Source organism: Megascapheus bottae, chromosome X (genome assembly GCF_031878675.1).
Source record: "Megascapheus bottae isolate mThoBot1 chromosome X, mThoBot2.hap1, whole genome shotgun sequence".
Taxonomy (NCBI): domain Eukaryota; kingdom Metazoa; phylum Chordata; class Mammalia; order Rodentia; family Geomyidae; genus Megascapheus; species Megascapheus bottae.
This window is the reverse complement of record NC_143547.1, coordinates 16,479,046-16,503,244: the sequence shown is the minus strand read 5'-3', so window position 1 is coordinate 16,503,244 and position 24,199 is coordinate 16,479,046. Positions and strand designations below refer to the sequence as shown.

The window sequence follows — 24,199 nt, the reverse complement described above, 5'->3', positions numbered from 1 at the left end:
AACTCTATTATATGCTTCATAGAAGAAATCAAGGTTTTACTGAGCACTCAAATTACAAATACAAGATTCCAAGGCATCAAAAAAATTAAATCTTATTCAAATTTTGTGTGTATAAGTGTTTCTTATAATAAAAATTGCTGAAATCACACACACACACACACACACACACACACAAAGATTTTACCCTTTCTCTTCTTGCCTATCTAGACCCATATAAAATCAATATACAGGTAAAAATTTACTAGAAATAAAAAAGCAAGAGAAAACAGTCATTTCAATAGAAAAGTAATACTCATTCTTAAAATTATTGAAGTTTGTCACATCATTTTTCTGCTTAAAATACTGTATAAAAGTACTAAGCATATGTTGTGCTAACATCAAATTGCCTTTAAATATGATGTATTTCTTTTGTGGTTGGAGATACAATCATCAGGGAGTTTAGCATTTTATATTGTTCATAGAAAATCCACAATGGGTGTGTATATATATATATATACACAGTCATCATTTTTATATACAATAGAACTCAGACTTTATTTTTTTCACAGAAAAAGATCACAAACAATTCACTGTAGACTACATCATGGTAAAGAGAATTTAGACATAAAATAGGGGCTGTGGTAAAAATCTGTGTAGTTGAGTTTACACTATTTTTTTAGGGCTTGAGTTATCACAGTAGTAAATTTCAGAGGATGAATCAAGCAGGCCAAAATCATGCTACCTAGTGTGAATGTCACTTGGGTAAAGTCTAACAGGGTCAGAAGACAACATCATGGATATGGAAAAACTGTCTCTTCCAGTGAAAGTAATCAAGTTTGGTTCCAAACTTTTGTGTTTAGAAAATGCCCTTATGGGGCTGGGAGTTTGGCTAGTGGTAGCAGGAAGCATGCAGGAAGACCCAGGTTTGATTCCTCAGTACCACGTACATAGAAAAAAAAAGCCGGAAATGGTGCTGAGGCTCAAGTGGTAGACCTCTAGCCTTGAGAAAGTCCAAGGATAGTGCTCAGGCCCTGAGCTCAAACCCAGAACTGGCAAAAAAAATAAAATGGACTTAGTACTCTCAAGGTTAGTCAAGGTCATTGAGAGTTTTCTTGCTGGTTAATCCTGAATTCTCATAAACCTGGGCAGTATTTGGAAACCATTAGTGTCCAGTCAACATTTTAACTGTCATAGGGAATGCAATTTTAGAGAAGAATATATGGTGTATGAATTTTTGTCATTCAATTATATTTCAAAAACCTCATTCTAAGTCAACTTTTTCCATTTTACTTTTTACTACTAAGTCTTTAACTGAATGTGTGTTTCTTTCAGAGATTTTAGGAAATCTTATCAGAGCTTCCAACTTATACTACTTGGCATTTTCATTTTTACACATGGTGATCGTGTTTTATTTTTTCCAAAATTTTTTATTATAATTAATAGAAGGGTTACATTATATTCACCAGATAGAAGGTGCATTACTTCACATACATTGATACCCTTTCTCATGTCTTGGTCCCCATTTCCCTCCCCACACCCCCGCCCCTCATCTTGTTTTCCCCACTTCCCTATCTGATTTCAAATAACCAAATACACATATATCAGATATATCTGGTAACAAGGTGAAATACTATAACAATATGAGATAACCAAGGGACAGCAAAAGAGATGGGAGATAACATAGTACATTAAGGACAACAATCACTCATTATATGGTTTTTCTTTCTATATCCTGGAGGTCTTTTTAATAATGACTATTTTTAATATGTCTTACACTTTATTTTTTAATTTTTAGATGTTTTTGTGTAATGTAATAGGTAAACAACAATAGTATTATGTAACACATTAATTTGATGGGTTTAAAAGTAGATATACAACTGTGAAACATTTAGCATGTCTTCCTATACATAGAGACTTTCAAATAGAAATCCATGAATAATGTTACCAGACTGTCAGCACAGATATGTACCTCAATCCTTGGGAGAGAAGAATTCAGACATGATATGAACATCACAAAAATGTGCAAAGTTTATTGGGAAATGAATGCACTTTCAATTGACTGAAAGTGAGATACTTTTATTGATAATGATTACAGTAATTTTAACCCATCACAAGTTTGTTATTGAAATATAGGGATCTTGGCATGTCATGTCCCTCCCCAGGACAAGCTATGGACAGTCCCACTTCCAAGGTTTAGACAGGTTTACTGAACTCCATTTGCACCTGATGGAATAGCTTACTGGCCTGGTTAGTTATGTTAAAGGTCTATTATTTCAGGACTATTCCCTGAATTATTTATACTGAAATAAAGCCTATGAATCCATATGAGTACTCAGAAAGCCTATGTTGTGACATACCATGACTTTTGTGGACCCACTTAGGCTAGCTGGAAAGTTAACTTAGAATGTTTTGTAAGAGAACTCTTGAACCCATCCTCCATTTTAAGTGTCCTTTTACATTTCCTCTTTGCTCATGTAACACCTGGCATCAAGGATTATTTAGCTTATTTAAGTAGATGACATGATTTTAATTATATAGTCTATTATATTCAGTATTCCAAAGTCAATGCATAAATACTCAGATGTTGTTCATTATAAGTATTTGTTTCATGATTCATTCCTTCTTAAAAAGGATACATGCGGCTCATGACTGTAATGCTAGCTCATCAGAGGGTTAAGATCTGAGGTTCGACTTTTGAGGTCAGCCTGGGCTGAAATGGAGCTGTGGCTCAAAGTGGTAGAACACTTGCCTTGAGCAGGAGAGCTAAGAGACAGCGCCCAGGCCTGGAGTTCAGGCACTACAGCCAACAAAAGAAGGAAATGCTGTGGAAAACAACAGACAGAATATTGACCTCAGTTTGGTGGATGCTTTTGCTATTAAATCAGATAATTAATACATGGTAGTGAATCAAAGCACCTGTTTTTCAACTTCAGTCCTGGTGTCCAGACGGAATTCAGACAAGAATATATGTGAAATATAGTGAAATTAGTGATACTAAATTTTATTAAGGAAGGAATATACGATTTGAGAGACTGAAAGTGAATAGTCTCTAGTGTGAGGATAATTTCTTTATCCTTGCATAGGTTTTTATTAAAGTTTAAGAGGCTTGGAGCCATAAGTCTCTCTTGAGGGCCCACCCTATGGGACAGAGTCACTGGTAAGTGACATATTTTTCTTGGTTAAGGCATCCCAAATTTAGGGGAATTTTACTGAATTACATTTGACCTGTAGGACATAGACTACAGGCCTGAGTAATTTACATAACTAGTGTTCCAGTAAGCAATTCCTTTTGACCCACAGTAAGCTGAAATTACGTTTTCTGTTTATTGTTTTCTGGGTGATGGACTCAGAAACAACTTCTGACATCCCATGACCTCGGGGGTTATTTTGATCTTAACAGAGGTTATTTTCCTTTAAGTTGAAATGTTTAATTATAGTGTTTCCTCTCAGAGATCTTGTGATGTTATCCTCCATTTTAATCTTTTACATTTTTCCATCATAGCTATTTGCTGCCAGCCATCTTCATATATATAATTTCCAACCCTGGGGCTGAAAATCAGGGCCAGGGCACTGTTTCTTAGCTTTTTCAATCAAGGCTAGTACTCTCCCACTTAAACCACAGCTCCACTTTCAGCATTTTGCTGGTTAATTGGAGATAAGAGTCTCAGAGACTTTCTTGACTGGGCTGGCTTCAAATTACAGATCTCAGCCTAGCCAGGATTATAGACATGAGCCACAGATGCTTGGCTACTTTTACCTTTTTAATGTTTCATAGCTCTAGGATTTGAACTCAAGGCTTTCTGCTTGCAAGGCAAGTGGTCTACCACACACCTACCCTTTTTGTGGTTAAAAGATATGGTCTCAGCTGGGTCATGGCAGCTTATACGTGTAATCCTAGCTACTTAGGAGACTGAGATCTGAGGATCGCGGTTCAAAGTATGTGAGACTCTTATCTCCAGTTGACCAGCAGAAAACCAGAAGTGACACTGTGGTTCAAGGGGGTAGGGTCCTAGCCTTGAGCTGAAGAGCTCAGGGACAGTGCCCAGGCCCAGAGTTCAAGCCCCACTACAGACAAAGAAAAAAAAAAGATTAGGTCTCATTTTTGCCTGGGACTGACGTCAGACATTTATCCTTCTTAAGCCTCTTGCATAGATCACTATTACAGGTATGAAAATTACATATAGCTTGTTTGTGGAGATGGGATCTTAATAACTTTTTGCCTGGACTGCCCTGAAATGGTGATCCTCGTAATCACTCCCCACCACCAGTAGTGGGCATATCCCACTACCCCTAGATGCAATGAGCTCTTCTTTTAGAAGAAATGTCATCCTCTGGTAATAAATATCAATTGACTTCCCTTGGTACACATTTTTTCTTATAATATATAAATTTTATTGTGAATAATAGAAGGGTTACATTATATTCACCAGATAGAAGGTGCATAACTTCACAAACATTGCTGCCCTTTCTTATGACATGGTCCCTATTTACCTCCAACCTTCCCCCCGCTTATCTTGATTTCCCCCCTTCCCTATCCAATTTCAAATATCCTTGGTACACATCTTTTAAATATCCTTATAAAGAGGGCAAAGGAAAGAAATCTAATTTTGTACCTTTGAACATTTCTAGAATAGTGTCTCACATCAAAAGAGATTTTGGCAAAGGTGGTGATATGAAAAGTAGAAAAATGGAGCCATTTGCTTGATAAATGGAACACTGAAGGCAAAGGCAGGCATTTTTACAAATATAAACTTTAATTGTTTTATAGTAGCAACAATTATCCTCTGAGCCATAAGAAACACTCTGTTCCTTCTGTAGTAAAAGGTAGTGACACTAACATTATTTTCTTGGGAATAGTTTAGTAATCTGAAACTATTAGTTATATACTGTAACTATTCTTACTTAATTTGATCCCAGTATAAAATGTTGTTTTTAAATATGAAATGTTATATACAAATTATTGCTTTGCAAGAAATATGAGTTCAACAAGCATATTCAACTATGCTAAAAGTACCAGTGTTGATTTTTCTTACATAAACGTCTTTATGTCATAAAAGAGTAGTCAAACAAGAATTATTATTTTTTTCAGAATCATTACTTCTGTTTATAACTGTCTTTTTATAGAGTCAAAGCATAGTTGGTGTTTTCCCCACAAAAATTGTGTTCTTTTTCAGGTATTACTTACTGTATGCATTTACTATATATCAAACTCAATGTATTGTGTTCTCTTCACATTCTCTCAGCAAATATTGAAATTATTTGGCTTTACAGTTTTAGCTATGAATATATATACCATCTTTGAATATTTTACTATAAAAAAGAGAAGTGAAATCACAGTGTAAATAGGAAATGCATGTTACCTGGTATCATCAAATTGACTTAAGTTTGTTGCCATAGATGATATATGAATGTACAAACTTTACCAGTATTTCCAGTTTTGATTATTTTTGTTAAACTGTTATCAAAAAGAACTGTTATCAAACATTTTTCTCTAAAATTTTCTTTTTCTTCTCTAAATCATTGCAATTTCTCTGTCCCTGTATTATTGGCATAAGCCACCATGTTGGATTTGGTATCACTGTCTTTATAATTAAATATTAGCTCAGTAAGTAGAATATGCCTTATCTATGAATGAATTGGATAGAAGTTCCTGAGATATGCTTCCATTTATATCTACTTTAAATGGCTTGTTTGGTAATAGCAAACCCAAACAAGAACATGGCTGATTTGATTTAGCAAGCAGGGTTCTTATATTCTGACTTTGACTCTCATGTTAAAGTGTGGTGTCTTTAATGTCTTCAAAAATGTCATTAAGTATATACTGGTATATTTTAGTACTCCTGACCTTTTGTTTTTCAGTATTTTCTGTTTGCAGATTTAGTTGAGGGCCAGTAGATGGCACTAATTACATAAAAAATTCAACAAGTTAATGAAGAAAGGAGAGATGTATGAACTTTCCTTGGTTCAAATTTTATTATGTCACATACACAACAATTATATACGAGCTTGTTTTTATAGTTTGTTTTCTCTTATGATAAAAACAATTAAGCTCATTTTACTTCCAATTAATTTCACTAAATTGAACTACCTAATTCTATTTGTTTCTCAAGATGCTACATTGGCATTTTTGTCCTGAAAAGTGAGTTAGTTTATACTGTCATAGTTGATTAAATCACACAGTAGATTGAAAAATAAGCATGTAGACATGTAGTAACTTGATACTTCTGTGGTTATGAGTATTTGAAAAAACTCCAATAGAGATTTCTGGCAGAAAGAAAAAACATTCATTCTCTTTCTTATATACATTTATAGCAGTTGACCAAAGACCTCCACCAGTGGCAGATACATGTAGATGTGGCAAATGACTTGGCACTGAAACTTCTTCGGGATTATTCTTCAGATGATACCAGAAAAGTACACATGATTACAGAGAACATTAATGCCTCTTGGGGAAACATTTATAAGAGGTAAGAACCATATGATTTTAAAACCATTTGGCTATATAATCAAGAATTGGTGATTCTGAATGGACAGTATATATTTGTTTTCACAGTAATGCTAAACTGGAGCTTGAAATAATCCAAGATGATAAAATGCCTACTCCCACCACAGGTCTGGGTCACTTTCCTGTTTTAATGATGAGAAACTTGAGGGCTATTAAAATGAAATTATTTGCCCACCATTACAGAGGCACAGATATAACCAAGATATTAAATTAAAATGAAAAACTGATTTGTAGCTAGAAGAGAGATTTATGATTCTGCTCTAAGATCTGGATCTAAAAAAATACCTTTCTATACTATCATAGTACATGCTGCTCCATCTTTAATCAAAAGACATTAGTTTGAGTTTCACAAGGGAGTTATAACAGCCCCGATACCATCACTGTTTCTTGCCATTTACTCAGGGGGGAAATCTATACAGGATGATAGGATTCATGACTTAATTTCCCATTGTATAGCTATAGAAATTGCTTTAATCATTTTTCACTACTGTGATGAATACCTGAGAAAAACAGTTTAAAGGAGGAAAGATTTTGATTTAGAGTTTCAGAAGTCCCAGGCCATGGAGACTTTAGTGCTCTTATTTCTGGGCTATTTATTATGAGTCAGAATGCCATGGTTGAAAGCACCATGGTAATACAATATGACTCACTTATCTCATGGTGTCCAGGAGGCAAGCGGGAAATAGAAGAAGAGGCCAAGGATAAAATATTCTTACAGGAAATGCCTTCGATGACTACTTCCTCCAACTAGGTCCCACCTCTAAAGGTTTGCACCACCTCCCAAACATGCTGTCAATTTATGAATCTATGTGTAGATAAATTCTTTGGTGAAATCAATGTTCTCATGATACAATCGTCCCTCAGTGACTGGAACCACTCGCTGGAAATAAAGCCTTCAATATTTTGAGTCGGTTAGAGAATATTTCATGTCCAAACTATAATACAAATTACCAGCTAATAGAGACACCATCTTCGCAAATCCCATCTTTTAACTCCATTGTACTTTGCTTACATATATTAATGCTTAATTCTAGTTATACATAAATACAAATTTGTTGTTTCTTGTTTGTCTTATAAATTGGCCTAAGCTCCATGGAAACAGGCCTTTTGTAACAAAGCTTATATCCTATTTACATACAAAGCTTATAAATAGTTACTGGATTGCAAATGTCTTTACATGCTATAAATATCTTTGCATGTCTTATACATGCTATGGTAAGCTATGGATTGTTCAGTTCTTATTACAACTTGTATCATTTAATAGGGGGAAAACAGGGTCTGTACATTGCGGGGTGTGGGGGAAGACCAGAGTAAACAGTGACTTCCATAAGATTACAGAAATTGTTGAAATTGCCAGTTAGGTGGTCTTCATTGCGAAGAAAAGGCCATCCTTGAGAAAAAGCAACCAGATTTAAAATATTTTAAACCTTGAAACCCAGCTAGAGATTGAAGGGTGAAAATTCTCATGAAGCATGATTTGATCTGATGGCCTTGGAGAACATAGCACCTCTAACACTGAATTCCAGACAATGGGTGGCCAGATGACCGTGGAAATTTTTTTTTAAATCATCTAAATTTGAGGAATTACAGTTTGGGGCTTCTCAAGAGGAGAAAGGGCAAATAAGGAGACTGTTATTTAAGGAGAACATTTTTTTTGCAGTTCTGCCTCCTTGCTATTTAGAAATTATTTTCCAAGGGCTTGGAATTGGGCCTAGTGGTAGTTTTGCATAGCATACACGGAAGCCCTGGGTTTGATTCCTCACAAACACATACACAGAAAAGCCAGAAGTGGTGCTATGGCTCAAGTGGCAGAACACTAGCCTTGAGCAAAAAGTGTCCAAGGACAGTGCCCAAGCCCTGAGTTCAAGCCCAGGAATAGCAAAACAAAAAACAAAACATTATTTTCCAAATACGCAGTTAAATAAGAGTCAATTCAACCTGACAGAATTATCCATACAAAATCAATTGGTAGCCTAAAGTCAATTATTAGTTCATAGTAGCAAACACTGAAATTTCTCAGACAGAAACCTCTTTGGGAAAATAATTAAGATCAAATATTAATTCAGTGGATTTAGTGACTCTAAACTAAGAGGGAGCTAAGAAGAAAACTTGTTCATGTTATAAAACCAGTGCCTCAGGTATTGGTCTCTTTGGTATAAACTATGTGATCAGACAGATCCCTCTTGAGTCTTTCAATTACTTTATTATATTCTATGGATCCTTCATAGAAGCACTAAGGGCTTTATCTCTAGAAAACTATCAACTGAGGAAAGCATGTAAGTTACTTCACCTAATTGAAAAAGTCAGTTCAAACTTTAGAAGACAGCTTATATTTTTAGCTGGCCCATATGGAATATTTAATTCCCCAAGCTACTTTGACTCATACCTTTACATTTTCCCATGTACATCTCTCAATTTATATATCCTCTATGCAAAATTAATTTACTTGTATATTTCTAGTACACTATGACTTCATATCAATATTTTCCAGCTGATAATGCTCTTTTGAGTGTAGACCTATATTACCTACAGCTTCCTTTCCATTGAATTACCCACAGGAACTTCAAATTGAATTCATCTTTTCCCTCTGCCAACTTTTTTCTCCAAATTACAACCAACTTCTCTACTATAGTCCCAATTTAATGAAAATCACCATAACCCATGCAGTTGTTCATTTGGGAAACAGTCATGCTCGACTCTTCCTTCTCTACCTCTAATATCTAAGCTATAACAACACACTTACTTTCTAAACAACTTGCAAGTCCACTCTCTTCTCTCCATCCTTACTCCTGCCTTTTTCTTTCAGTATTCTTATTTTTCATTCTGTTCTCTTCAGAATCCTAAATGATCTACCTAAAGTCATGTAAACACTCACTTTTAAAGCCATCAGTGTCTTGTCCATTGTTCTTTGTGTGTGGGGGGCAGGCTGTGGGTTTCAAAACCAGAACCTTGCAAAGGTTAGGTGATTACTACTAAGGTATATCTCTAGCCCATATACATTGTTTTTAAAGACACTGATGATCGTTTTAAGATCATTTGTGGTGTATTCTTGCCTTACAACTCTATTCCCATTTCTTGCTATTTGTGAAAACTCCCTCTCATACCTGTATTCATAATTAACAGTGAGCTTTTCCCATTTCCTTTAAATGACTTTCATTTCTGTTTTGTGCTGATATGGTATATATCATTACATTTCCTTTACATGCTTAAGTTTTATTCATTATTGAGATCTCACTATAAATTGCAGGTTCCTCCAGGAAGACCTATGGGCAAATCCTTTTTGTATTCTTTGTATTCTCTAGGGTAGTGTTTATCTCCTAGTCTCTAGCTAAGTATTTTCTGGTCTTTGCCTCCTATGAAGAGGATTGACTTTAAGGGTATCTACATCTGATGATTACCTATAATTATATTACCTAACATTTAGGCTGGCATATAGTAACAACCGCCAGAATTTTTTGTTTGAGTATTTAAATGAATAAATAAAAATGACTAATTGCCAGGTGCTTGAGACTAACACCTGTAATTCTAGTTACTCAGGAGGCTGAGATAGGAGGAACACAGTTCAAATCCAGACAGGGCAGGAAAGTGTGAGAGTCATCTCTCCAATTAAACACCTAAAAACCAAAAGTTCAACTCTGGCTCAAAGAAGCCTAGCCTTGAGCAAAAAAGAGCTCAGGGACAGCTCCCAGGGCCCAGGGACAGTTCAAGCCCCATGACTGACAGAAAAAAAAAGACTAATTATAAGTATCCATTAAGGTTGTTTCCAATTTTAAATAACAGGAAGGTTTGGGTTAGCTTATCAAATAAAGGTATATTTGTCTCATATAATGAGATTTTTCAGATAGGCAGTTGCTAACATCAATTAGGTGGCCCAGAAATATCTGCCCAGATGTCTCCATGTTCTCCGTAGAATTTCCCTCAAAATATGTGCCTTCCAGAAAGAATAAGGAGAGAGAAGCATTTGTATCAGAAAACAACAGATTTCTCAGAAACTTGAGGGCCAGAACTGTGCCACATAATCTTTTTTCAAGTCAGATGAATAGGACTTGGTCATTCAATAAAAATAGCTTCCACAAAGGGCATGGAAAAGCAAATTAACATGCTATAACTGGAGTGTATTAACTTTTCCAAAGAAATAACCACTCAAGTCATGGGAGAATTGATTTCAATTTCAATTTGATTCTCTGAGCTTTATAGAGATCCCAAGACAAATCGGACTCTTTGTTAGCTGCTTATACTTTGCACTAGGAATCCACACTCTACGTTCCCTGTCTGTCCATTGTACAGATTAACCTGTATTCGTTTTTACCTATCACTTCCCTTGTTTACATTCTTGTAGACCTTTTTCTAGCTCAGTAAAAGTTACAAAAATTCCTCAGATGATAGTTTGTATTATTTTTTGCCACTCCTATGGCTTGGGCACTGCCCTTAGTTTTCTCAAGGCCTAGTGCTCTACCCCCTGAGCCACAGCACCACTTCTGGCTTTATCTATGTATATGGTACCAAGGAATCGAACCCAGGTCTCCATGCATGCTAGGCAAGCACTCTACCACTAGGTCAAACTTCTGGTACTAACATAGTTTGTATTTTGACCTGATTTATCTAATACCTTGCAAGTTCAACCAGAGGTGAAGTAGAATTATCATCCTCTATATTTTTGATAGCAAATAAGGCAACCAAAAACTAGCCAGTGGGAGATATTTAAATTAATTATAATTAAGTAAGAATTAAAATTCAGGTTCACTGTCTCAATGCTCACTTTTCAAGTGCCACGTGTTGGATAGTGAAAAGTATTCCATCATCTAAGAATGTTCAGAAATACTATTCCAAATTATTTTCCTCCATTTACCTAAGCAAATCGCATTAATTTTATAGTAATTATGTACTATATTATTTCCAAAAGGATAATTGTCATATTCTATAAATTAGAGAAATTTCTTTCTTTCTTTTTTTTGTCAGTCATGGGGCTTGAACTCTGGGCCTGGGAGCAGAAGAATTTCTTTACGAAGTTATTCATATCATTGCACCTCATTTTTTCTATCATTTTCCTTCTGTTTATCCATTGTCTAGTGTTGGTGTTTAATATTTTTTTTCAGTCCTGGGCTTGGGCTCAGGGCCTGAGCACTGTCCCTGGATTTTCTCAAGGCTAGGGCTCTATCACTTGAGCCACAGCACCACTTCTGGCTTTTTGCTACATATGAGGTACCGAGGAATTGAACCAGGGTCTTCGTGCATGCTAGGCAAACACTCTACCACTAGGCCAAACTCCCGGGCATGGTGTTTTAAATTTTAAACAAATCCTACAACTACAGAAAGATGGTACTTTCACATTTTTATTGTGAAGGTGATATATACAGGGGGCTTTCATTTGTATAGGTTAGGTAAAGAGTACGTTTCTTTTTTGTTTGCCCTTTCCTGGAGCTTGAACTCAGGGCCTGAGCACTGTCCTTGGGCTTGCTCTCTCAAGGCTAGAGATCTACCACATGAGCCACAGTGCCACTTCTGGCTTTTTCTATATATTTGCAACTGAGGAATTGAAGCCAGGTCTTCTGCATGCTAGGCAAGCACTCTATCACTAGGTCAAACTCCTGGCCCATACATCTCTTTTTTAGCATTGTCATCCCTTTCTTCAATTTTTCCCAGTTTTTCCCTCTCAACTTCTCCCCCACAGGTTGTAAGTTCATTTTCAATGTAGTGTCTAGTGAGTACTATTGCTGAATTAGTTCATCCTCTTTCCTTCCATTTCTGTGATTTTCCTTACCTTCCAAAAGTACTTTTGCTTTTGATGTTCATTATATAAACTAATTTAAAAACGGGAAATACCAATATTTAGGCGATGAAGGAAAGAATCACATCTCTGAAAAAGTTATTGTGGGAAACATTCTGATTACATCAGTCCTTACAGTTCAGGCTAGACACTCCTTTACTTACATATTGCATGCCCTCAAACTGTGAATCACATGGATAAATCTATACAAATTTCTGTATATATGAAAGCCAATTTGAAGCAATAAAATCTTCAACTTCATTTTCAATATTTGAATGATAAATATAACTTAGAAGAAGTTTACTTTCATATATGTTGAAAGGTTATATGGTTTTCTTTTTGCTTGTTTTGTTTTTTTGTGGGTTGTTGGGCTTGAACTCTGGGCCTGGGCACTGTCCCTGAGTTCTTCAGCTCAAGACAACCACCCTACCCTTAGGCCTGTGTATTGTTCCTGAGGAACTGAGCTCAAGCATCACTTCCCATATTCTAGTGATTTATTGGAAATAAGAGTCTCATATTCTTTAGTGCCTGGGTGGGCTTTGAACTGTGATCCTCAGATCTCTGCCACCTGAGTAGCTAGGATTACAGGTGTGAGCCACCACACCCTGTAGTAATTATAATATTGTGAGATAAGTGGTTCTTCTCTTTTTTTGGTCCTGGGACTTGAACTCTGGGCTTGGGCATTGTCCCTGAGCTCTTCAGCTCAGTACTGCCACCCTACCCCTTGAGCCACAAGGCCACTCCCAGGTTATAGTTTTAGGACATAAATAAGAGCAAAACTAAACTAATGCTTACTTTAGAACCTTAGATCAGAACATAAATTTCCTAAGAGGGATAATATTTTGTTTTCTTGATTATATTCCACAGAGTCCATGTTAACATATAATACTAGAAATTTGAGTTTCTGAATTCCATTTCTTTCTGTTCAATCTCAGTGAATAGATATGAATTTGTGAATAAGATCATATTAGATGTGATATTACAAATTATTGTGAGAGGCCTCTAAGGATTAGATTTCGAGGGCTGCCATCTGGCTGATGACTTTATGATGACACTGTCATGAGATTTCATTTCCTTACTTCTATTCCAGGATCACTCTTTAAACAAGACATGAGCATTAACTCTGAATTATCTGTCTGTATCTGTATGAGGATTTCACCAACTTCAACAAGCCAGGTGCAAGCTCAACTAGAGCACTGTCCCAACAAAAGAGATAGCATCTTTTTCTTAGCTCCTAGATATCAGAAAAATCCCTATAGTCTGTAAGGAAGATTTAGAATGCACACCAGGACACATGTGTATGTATAAGTACATATGTGTAAGCACATGTATGAAAATATATTTCATAAATATGCATATAAGTATGTTATTCCTTAACATAATAATTTGTTATCATTATGTCTTTCCTATATTTATGATTTTAAAGATAATTACTTGATAATCTGAAAAAATTATTGCCTGCATGCTTCATCTTTGCCATCATTGAAACCACTTGTTGTTAGTCACTCTTGACTTCTTTTTTCCTCGATTCATTCTCACTTCAAAGAAACATGAAAACAAACTCTATTATATGTGTAACAGAACTATTCTCTTAATACTGCATCTCTTTTTCATTCTCAATTATGAGAACTCAATTCGCTAGAATCTTCAATTTCTTTGTTCTTGTTACTCTTCTTCACACACTCAACACATACACGTGTCTTCTTCATGTTTTCCTAGAATGTTATTTTCTATCCAGTTTTATGAGGCAGTAATTGACTTTAGTGTTTCAGTCCCTGATTAAACATTGTTCCTCCATCACTATCTGTTTGCTGAACGTGAGAATTTTGTAAATTGATTAATGACTTTGTAATATGGATCTATAATTATCACATACTTAATTCCATTTTAACATGAGTTGGTCAACTAAACTTGTTGAGTGTTTCCCTTCTTTAGTTTACAACACAATATTTCATTGCACCCCTGACTTCTCTAAAAATGTAAGTATGAAGTACTTAGCACTTAGTAAGAACTGAACAAATGTCATCTGTTAGTAATATCTGAAGTCTTATTTTAACTACTAATTATCATAATCTCTTCCACAATATTTTATGCTACGTATGTGCTAGGTAAGCTCAGATATTGATGCTAGATTGGAAGAATTGAAAATCCCTACCCTTTTGAATCATATGTTAAAGGAAGAAAATTGAGAACAGACATGAACAAATACAAAAATTTGAAAGATGACATATATGGTAGTTAATAAGTATAATTTAAGAACATAAAGAGGGAAAAGGATTGATATAGTATATGTGTGTGCATTTTAGAAAAGAAGTGTTGCAACAGAGAAATGAGGAAGAAACAAGTATCATTTAAATATAATACTCGACAGAAGGGTGTTAGACAATAATAACTGTATATCTCAAAAGGGTATCAATGTTTGTGAAGTAATGCACCTTCTATTTGGTGAATATAATGTAACCCTTCTATGCATTACAATAAATATATATATGGAAAAAAGTAATTGTGATAATCAGGAAAAGTTTTACTGAAAAGGTGACATTTAAGCAAAATCTGAAAAACCTGAGGATGTGAACCACATGTATAATTGGTGATTTATTTTTATTTATATATTTTTGCCAGTCTTGGTGCTTGTACTCAGGAACTGAGCACTGTCCTTGGGCTTTCTCAAGGCTAGTGATCTATCAACCACAGCACCACTTCCAGCTCATTGTTTTCTATGTATGTGGTACTGAGGAATTGAACACAGGTCTTCAGGCATGCTAGACAAGTACTCTAACACTAGGTCAAACTCCCAGCCCTCCACATGGATAATTGGAAAGAAAACAGTCCAGGAGGGTAGTTATGTGTGGAAACCCTTTATAGGTAGAAATAATCCAGACATGTCTGAAATTTATGGAGACCAATGAGCAGTGATTGGCTAGCATATCATAGATAAGAGATAATATGAATCTGATTATACTGGTCCTTTTGGGGGCCCTCAAAGGACTTAAGTTTCTATTCTGAATGAGAACAGAATCATTAAAGGGCTTTAAAGAGAGAAGTGGCATGTTTTGACTTATTTATGTCTTCTGTTATAATTGACCAAATGGGACTAGTGGGACCATTAGGAGACTTTGGTAACCGTTCAGGCAAGTGATGACTGCTCTTAGATTACAATGGAAAAATGCATGTGATGGGAAGCAGCTTGAGTATATTTTGAGTCCAGGGATGGAAAGTTTTTGATTGGATTGGATTTGAGTAAAAGATAGAGACTAGTCAAAGAAGGCCTCTACATTAATACCCTCAGCCACAGGAAATTTAGCATGATCATTTAATGAGATAGGAAGGTCATATTAAAAATGCATTGGGAAGAAGATAGAGACATGTTATATTTGAAATGAATCCAGATGGACATATAAAGTAGATAACAATATATACAAATGTTAAAAATTGCTGTAAAATTGCTCATGGTGGTATCACAAGATAAAGTAGGGATTTTTAGTCATATTTATTACAGCTTTATTTTTGTCTATATAGTCTTAAATCTTGGTATTCTAATCTTTTCTATTGTGTATACAAAACAAAAATGACCTTCACCCTCACTCATCTTTTTCACTCAGGCTGGCACTCTACCAATTAAACAATGCCTCCACTTCAGGCCTTTTGCTGGCAAATTGGAGACACGAGTTTTAGAGATTTTTCTATGTAGGCTGGATTCACTCCTAAATCATTAGATCTGATTGAATAGCTAGGATTATTTAGGCTTGAGCCACCAACTCCTGACTGGTATTCTTTGTCTTTTCTCTTACAAAGGCTTTCTTTTTTTTCTTAAAATTGAATTTTATTCTCGTGTGATGTACAGAGGGATTGCATTTGCATACATAAGGTAATGAGTACATTTCTTGTTGAGCACTGTTATCCCTTCCCTTGTTTTTCTTCCACTCCCCCCCCCACTTCCCTGCAATTTGTAAGGTTCATTTCCAACCAACAGAGTGTCTTGTGATTTTTGCTGTTATATTGGTTCACTCTTTGTCCTTTGTCTCACCATTTTTTTGTTACCCTTCCCTTCCCTAATTTGGATTAATATATGTACAATACATAGGGAAAATAAATGAAAGAAAAATAAAAAATTTACAAAATACATTAAAAACAACAACCACAAAGAAACACCTCATATTTCCATATCTTGTAGTTCCTTTCTCTTAATATCATCTTAGTTGGTCTTAAGTACAAAGCTATTAAGCTATTGTGAGCCTCTTCTAGGACTATCCTAGACATACACTAATTATTACAAATGTGGGAAACCATGGAGTCTACGTTTCTTTGGATCTGGCTTACTTAATGTGATTCTTTTCCATGTCTTTCAGTTTCTTTATGAATGGGGTGATGTCATTCTTTCTGATGGAAGCAAAGAACTCCATTCTGTGTATATATATTTTCTTTTTCCTTCCTTCCTTCCTTCCTTCCTTCCTTCCTTCCTTCCTTCCTTCCTTCCTTCCTTCCTTCCTTCCTTCCTTCCTTTGCCAGTCCTGGGCTTGAGCTCAGGGCCTGAGCACTGTCCGTGGACTGTCCTCAAGGCTAGTGTTCTACCTTGAGCCACAGCACCACTTCTTGCTTTTTCTATGTAGGTCTTCATGCATGTTAGGCAGGTACTCTACCACTAGGTCAAAGTCCCAGCCCCTATATACATTTTCTTGATTCATTCATCTGCTGAGGGCCTTCTGAATTGGTTCTATATCTTAGCTATAGCAAACAGTGTCCCAGTAAATATGGTTGTGCTTTTAGCTTTAATATGGCCTTTATTTGGTCATTTGGGTAAATGCCCAGAAGTGGGATTTCTGGGTGATAGGAGAGCATTGTGTTCAGTCTTTTGAGGAACCGCCATATTGCTCTCCAGTTTACATTCCCACCAACAGTGTAGTAGTGTTCTCTTTAGAGTGGCTATTATCAAGAAGTGTAATAACAAGAGATATTTAAACCTTAAGAAGTAATAATGAATAAGGAGAGGGTGTTTTTTGTAGAGTAGAAAAGCACATACAATTATAAATTTGGGCATTCTTTGTGGTAGGAGAGGAATAGGCATGTGAACTTCATTAATGAATCTCATGTTTTCTATTCACAACTGCTTTCCTTTCTCAAACATTTGCTTTCTGTAATTACCTATGACTTGTTTTATGATTATCTGAAGACTGTTATAATCATTTTATAGCCATAGTTTCTTTGCATTTGTTTGCTAAATAATGTACTCAATTACTGTGAATTGGATTAAACCATCAAACGTTGGGCACTAAATGGCTTTTAGTTATTTCTAAAAGTTTAAAGAATGAAAATTTGCTGACCTTGAATCTATGTGAAGACTAAAACATAGTATTAATAGGATAGGTGTTTAAAATACAGCCTCTTATCAAGTATGATTCCTCACATCTCTAATTCTGGAACTCAAGAGGCCAAGGCAGGAGAATTTGAAAGCTCAGAGCCAGACTGAGGTACATAGTAAGACTTTGTTTCAATCTTCTCCCCTTAAAAAGTATAACTTTTTATTAAGTGTAAGCCTGCTCATAATACATTAGTTGCCTATTTTATTTAAATATTCAAAGCTAAAAATAACCCTAAAGTCATTCTCAATTGAGAGTAGTCTATTTTTAATTCAGCTCATACAAAAAAAAACATTTCCATTTACCCTAAGCACTAAAATGTTTTGATATTTTTAAAAATCCAATATATTTGGAAATCCTATAGGTATATTTTTTAGAGAGTAAGCCACAGCACCATTTCTGGCTTTTTTCCACATATGTGGTACCAAGGAATTGAACCCAGGTCTTTGTGCATGGTCGGCAAGCACTCTACAAATAGGCTAAACTCCCAGCTCTGGCTTAGTTTTTATCTGCCTAATTTTTATAGTCTTAAAATTTTAGAATCTTTTGGCTTTTCTTATTTTGTAACAGAGCTTCATTCTATATTATTTCAAATGCATTTTAATTAAAATTATTCTGAATACCTAGATATTAGTTAAGTTTTGTGAAACTGAATTTTTTTTGCTTTGTACACACATGAATGGAACATAGTTAAGCAGTTCTAGATAATACTAAAAATTTTGGTAACTCCCTTTCACAGTAGGGACACTGATGTCAGTCCTAACTAAAGCAAAGAGCTTAGCTCAGATCTTCTGTTTTACATAGTCTATTTCCAGATTTTTGGGTCTAGTAGAATCTGAATTCTTGGCAAACACTATGTATTTTTAAATCTAGAACCCAACAGTCCCTATAGCTCTCTATGTAATTTTCTGTTTTGGTGATTTTTCTGAACTATAGCCCTATACATAATTTTCTGTTTTAGTGACATTTCTGAATTAAAGAGCTTTTTTTTTGGTTGTAGTTCTTTTGGTGAATAGTTTATTTTATTTTATCTACTATTTGTTCAGTCGTAGGAAGTTTTTTCTATATTTTTTTACAATTTTTCATTGCTCTAGAATTATAGAAATTTTCAAAATTTAGAAATAATCAACCCTTTCATAGAAAGAAATGCATAGTGTTTCTTTTGGATATTTTTGTGATTAGATTAATTCTACTCTTGATTTTATTTACTACCAGTTTGTTAAGTGTTGAAAACAACAGATACTTTTTCCATTTTAAAAGTCTCTACAGCAATTTTTCCTTCTTGTTGCTTTCCCTTTGTAGGGTTTGTTAGAAATTATTTTAAAATCCTGAAAGTTATTTGGGATATTTTTAAGAAAATTGTTATACTTAGCCACAGTTTTCATTTTAGAAGACAGCAGTAATCAATAGGACAAAAGACAATGGAATTTATTCTAATTGCTGGAATCTGCTAATAAGTATTTTTTTTCTCAAACTCCATTAACCCTGCTTGATACTCTATCCTCATCACCATTTTAATAGTATGGAACTAATTCATGGCTGTGTGTTTTTCTCCCCACAAAACTTATTATTCACACCCTGGTAATGATTACTTTTAGCCTAATTATGAGGTTGCTACTAGTGACAAGAAAAAAATTATCCTGGCAGGTAGGCAATTCCAGAAATTCAGCCAAGCACTTGATATGTGTGACTGTAACTCAATACACTTTTCATGTGGAATGATCCTGGCCAACCAATCTTTTTTGGCAACTGCCTCTGAAGGATAGACCTTATCTACTCTGAGGAGAGGCATAAACTCTTCAATAAAGCAATTGTGGGAACCAGATATGAAACTCAAATATCTAGCAGAATTTTTCAGATTTTTTTGGCAGAACAGTGTCTTAGGATTCATTTTTGAGCACAAGCCCTTAATTGATTGGGTAGGATAAAGATTTGCTCTGTACTTGTGAAATAATTGGCAGGTGTACATATCACCCCCACCTTGATATACTGAATGTTTTGTTTCTTAATTATATTTCATTGTTGGTAAGTAGTTACACAAAGGGATTTCCATTTACCATATCAGTGTATAAGTGCAATGCATCATGATTGATAGCACATCCTGACTTCTCTCTTCAATTTTCCTAGTTTTATAAGATTTGCATTGAATATTAGGGCTAAATTCTCTCACTTCATCTCTCCATTTGTATCCCTTCAAACCTTCTAACATCTCAAGCACGAGATTGCTGTTATTCATTTTTTTGGGTGTGAGTTACTTTTTCTAAGATGTTACACCATTTGAATTCTCCCCTACCTGTATCAGACTTTGATTAATATGTTTGTATATACTTGCATATGACCTCATATGTGTTTACAAATTAGATGTGGCTTCTACAAATAAGAGAAAACATGTCCTTTGTCAGTCTAGGCTTGACTTACTTCACTTAACATATATTTCCCATAGGAGAGGTATCTTTACAATTTATTCATCCACATTTCAAATGGATACAATATTTTACTGATCCCTGTTAATCTTTTCTCAATTTGTGTTGATAATTTTCATACCAATATATTTAAAAAGTATGCCATATTAATTTTCATTTCTATGATAAAAATTACAAAAAATCTTCTTAAAATGAATTTTTTTTACCTTGGATCAGAGTTTCAGAGGTATCAGTTCACTGTTGTTTGGCTCATCTTTCCTGGGCTTGTGCTGAGGGAGAACATTATGATCAGAAGCACATAATGTTATAGTCATTTGGAAGGAAGTAATAATATTACTATGTAATGAGAGTATCTAAGAAGGAAAGAGTCATATTGTCATGCATTTGCATCTTCTTTTTAATTGAGTCACTTATAATTAAGCACCCATTCTTTTCCAAGTTCTACATTACAAATTTGGAATGATGCATACATTGTATTGTATCTATATTTACCAGTCATCATTCTAATAAAGCATCATAATCTCTTCAGAGAAGAATTATTATATCTCATTAATATCAGCTTTTTCCTTCTGCAACCCATATCTAGAAGGACTCAAACTACTGTTTGAGTGGGAGAATCTACATACATTCAGTAAGAATTTTTATACAATTACTGTTATATATTATTTAATACTACTATATCATTTGAATATATTTTTCATTAGCAAAACAAGAATATGGTATTTTTAGTTCTAACATCATGGTTGCACTACTGTTTTTGGTTTTATCAGGTTATTTTTTCTTAAAAATTAAAATAATCCGAACTATGTCACAGGATGAAAGTTTTGACAACTTTTTAAATATATACTGAAGGAAGCCAGGCATGATGGCACATACCTGTAAGTTCAGCAATCAGAAGCTGAGGCAGGAGGATCCTAAGTTCAAGGTTAGTCTGCAATATATAAGGAGAACCTGTCTCAGAAAAAGATGACAGAAAGAGGTAACAGGAGGAGGAGCAAGAGGAGAGAGAGGGGGAGGAGAATAAGGGAGTTGAGGGACGATAAGGGAGAAATGAATGAATGAGAAAAAGAAATTTATTTTTACAGAATATATGCTAAATTACTTTACCTATGTAGACCGGCTGACATTCCCTCCCACCCCCAAGCTTAAACTATTTAAAAAGAAATTCATAATTAAAATTAGTCTTTGGATCTGGTCATATAATGCTACAGATGTCATAAATAAGAATAGAAATAGGAAAAAAATAAATACAAGTTATCACCAAACCATTTTTCATTACAAAGGGAAGTAGAAGGCTGAACTCACCTCTGGGAAAATTTTTGCTATTTGCCCAAGTAATCACCAGTAACACTTTTGAAATTCAGTTCAACAATGTGATTTATACCAATAAGTGAACAGATATATCAAAATGAGAAGCATGCTGTTCTGAATGGAATTCCTCTTCCCTAGATAGTTGTGCCATCTCTGTGTCTATAAATCTTTCACATGTACTTCAAGTGTATTTCCAGGTAAAACATATTGTAGCTAACCTATAAAGAAATCACTACTACATTGTTGGTGGGATTGCAAACTCATTCAACCACTATGGAAAGCAGTATGACAATTCCTCAAAAGAATAAACATAGAGCTCCCCTATGACCCAGCAATTCCACTACTTGGCATTTACCCAATCATCCAGAAACAAGGACATACTAAATCCACTAGCACAGTGATGTTCATTGCAGCACTATTACCATAGCAAAGATATGGAACCAACATAGATGTCCCTCAGTTGATGAGTGGATCAGCAAAATGTGATATTTATACACAATGGAATTCTATGCTACTGTCAGAAAGAATGATATCTCCCCATTTGTAGGGAAATGGCAAGTGTAGTGTTTGTTCTTATCAGTAAATGTTATTTCTTTGATCTCACAGAATTAATAGAACCAAACATGGAAAATGGAGTATTAGGTTAAAAAAGAATTTTTTTTACCATTCTATGGCTCACAAATGTGATTCATAGCAATGCTGTCATGGACATTAAATCACCAAATTGTTCAATGATCAATGGTATGACTTTTTAAACTCCATCACCAGTACGTATAATCAATGTTATAATTAGGATATGCTTTGAAATCAACTAAAGCAAATAAGTTGGTTAATTTCTAAGGGTACTATTTAAGTGGAAACATCTAAAGAGTATGTTTTCGTCATGAAACCTGATAGCATCCCAAGAATGAGACAAATATTTTCAACTATATCTAGGTAATTTACAGTGAACAGTAGCTACTCAAAGCATTTCTAATTAAGTTTCTTGATACCATAGAGGTGCTAGAATTTAGGAAAACAGGCAATATGAGAAATGGTAAATTTTAATATTTAGATTTGTTGGGAAAACCCAGTTTTACATAATACAACCAAATTTTCCTGTGTCTATATGTGAATATATATATATACACACATATATATTGACCTCATGCTACTGTATCATGTTGTTCTCATGATAATATGCTGTATCACTGGTATAGGTAGTAAATGAGGCTATTTGAAGATCACCTAAATCAGAGAAGTATTTCCCCTCCTTTCCCTGTTTTGTTGTTGTTGCCATTTCTTCAGTGCTCCTGTCCCCAATTGCCCCTACCTCTGTGTTGTCTCTGTGTGTGTGTGTGTGTGTGTGTGTGTGTGTGTGTGTGTGTGTGTGTGTGCTGCAAGTGTATATGTGTCGATCATGGGGCTTGAACTCAGGGCTTGGGCTTTCTCCCTGAGCATTTTTGTTCAAAGTTACTATATCACTAAGCCACAGCTCCACTTCTGGCTTTTTATGATTAGAGAAGAGTCTCATGGACTTTCCTAACTGGGATGGCTTTGAACCACAACCCTATGATCTCTACCTACTGAGTAATCAGATGCATAGGCATGAGTCACAGACTTCCAGCTTTTTTTATATATTAAAAAATCTATCTTGTTAGCATAGTCTTTCTCTTTTATTTTTAATATTTGCTTACCTGGGGAACTTAGACATTGTCAGGCCTTACATACCTGTCCATCCATGCCCATGTATTTTCCCATCTTCAGTGGTTACAGCATGCCTTCTAACTCAGCTCCTTTAAGAATTACATTCATTTTTCTGGTCTCTTGATCCTCAGTATTTTTCCTATTTTTTCAAACATAGGTAGATAGATAGATATACAGGTGGACCAAAAAACAGACACACAGATGAGAATGGTATCCTGACTACACTGTTGTTCACTTCGAAAATGGCATATATGGGCATCATTTTCTGAACAAATATCTGGCATAACTGATATGAAGTAGGGATACTTTGCCATTGTCCATTTTCTCCAGAATATGGAAACTATTTTGATCTGCATAAAAATTGTCATAAGGTAGGAAAAATAGCATTTATTATTTCTCCTTGTACAAAGATGGACAAGAATTAATTTGCATGGATTGAAGACATTGCCCAGTTGATAGAGCATTAGCCAATGAGCAAAATCATCAGAAATCAAATTTGAGTTCTAGTTTTGGACATTAAAAGAAAGAAAAATAGTTTGAATAATATTTGTATCTTAGGGAAGCAGTATAATTTGACTGTACATACATTCTAAGACCTTTAAATAATCTCTATCTATGTATTCATCTATCATTTAATTTTTGTGGGTCATTGGGACTTGAACTCTGTCTGGGCGCAGTCCCTGAGCTCTTCAACTCAAGGCTACCACCCTATCCCCGGGCCTGGGTGTTGCCGCAGAGCTCTTCAGCTGAAGGCTAATGTCCTACCCTTGAGCCAAACCCCACTTCCCATTTTCTAGAGGTTAATTGGAGATAACAGTCTCAGGTCCTTTTGTGCCTAGGCTGGCTTTGAACCTTTATCCTCAGATCTCAGCCTCCTGAGTGTCTAGGATTACAGATGTGAGCCACCATGCCTACCTATATTTTTAAATTATAAGAAACATCTCAATTAATTGTAAATAATTTTAAATTATCTTGTTGGAAAATATGCTATTTCTTCTAAAAGTTTTCATGTGGAAAATATCTTATGAAAATAATAATAGTATGTGTCTAGTTTCCCCCTTTTTAGTCCAAACTCTTCTCATCTTAAAATTTGACCATTTTAAAAAGTGACAACCAAAACTTTTTTTTTCATTCCTGTCCAAATAGTTTTTCCAGACTTTGGTGGTCTTAA

General features: G+C 35.0%; 1 protein-coding gene across 3 annotated transcripts in view; it reads left to right on the top strand.

Moving 5' to 3' along the window:
• Nucleotides 1–24,199, top strand: part of Dmd (dystrophin) — a 1,999,854-nt gene that overhangs the window by 1,440,960 nt on the left and 534,695 nt on the right. For all 3 annotated transcript variants that reach the window (XM_090326714.1, XM_090326711.1, XM_090326710.1), the window contains one exon: nucleotides 6,292–6,446. In XM_090326714.1, coding sequence (XP_090182840.1) covers nucleotides 6,292–6,446 — 155 coding nt within the window. The remainder of the gene's footprint in view (nucleotides 1–6,291; nucleotides 6,447–24,199) is intronic.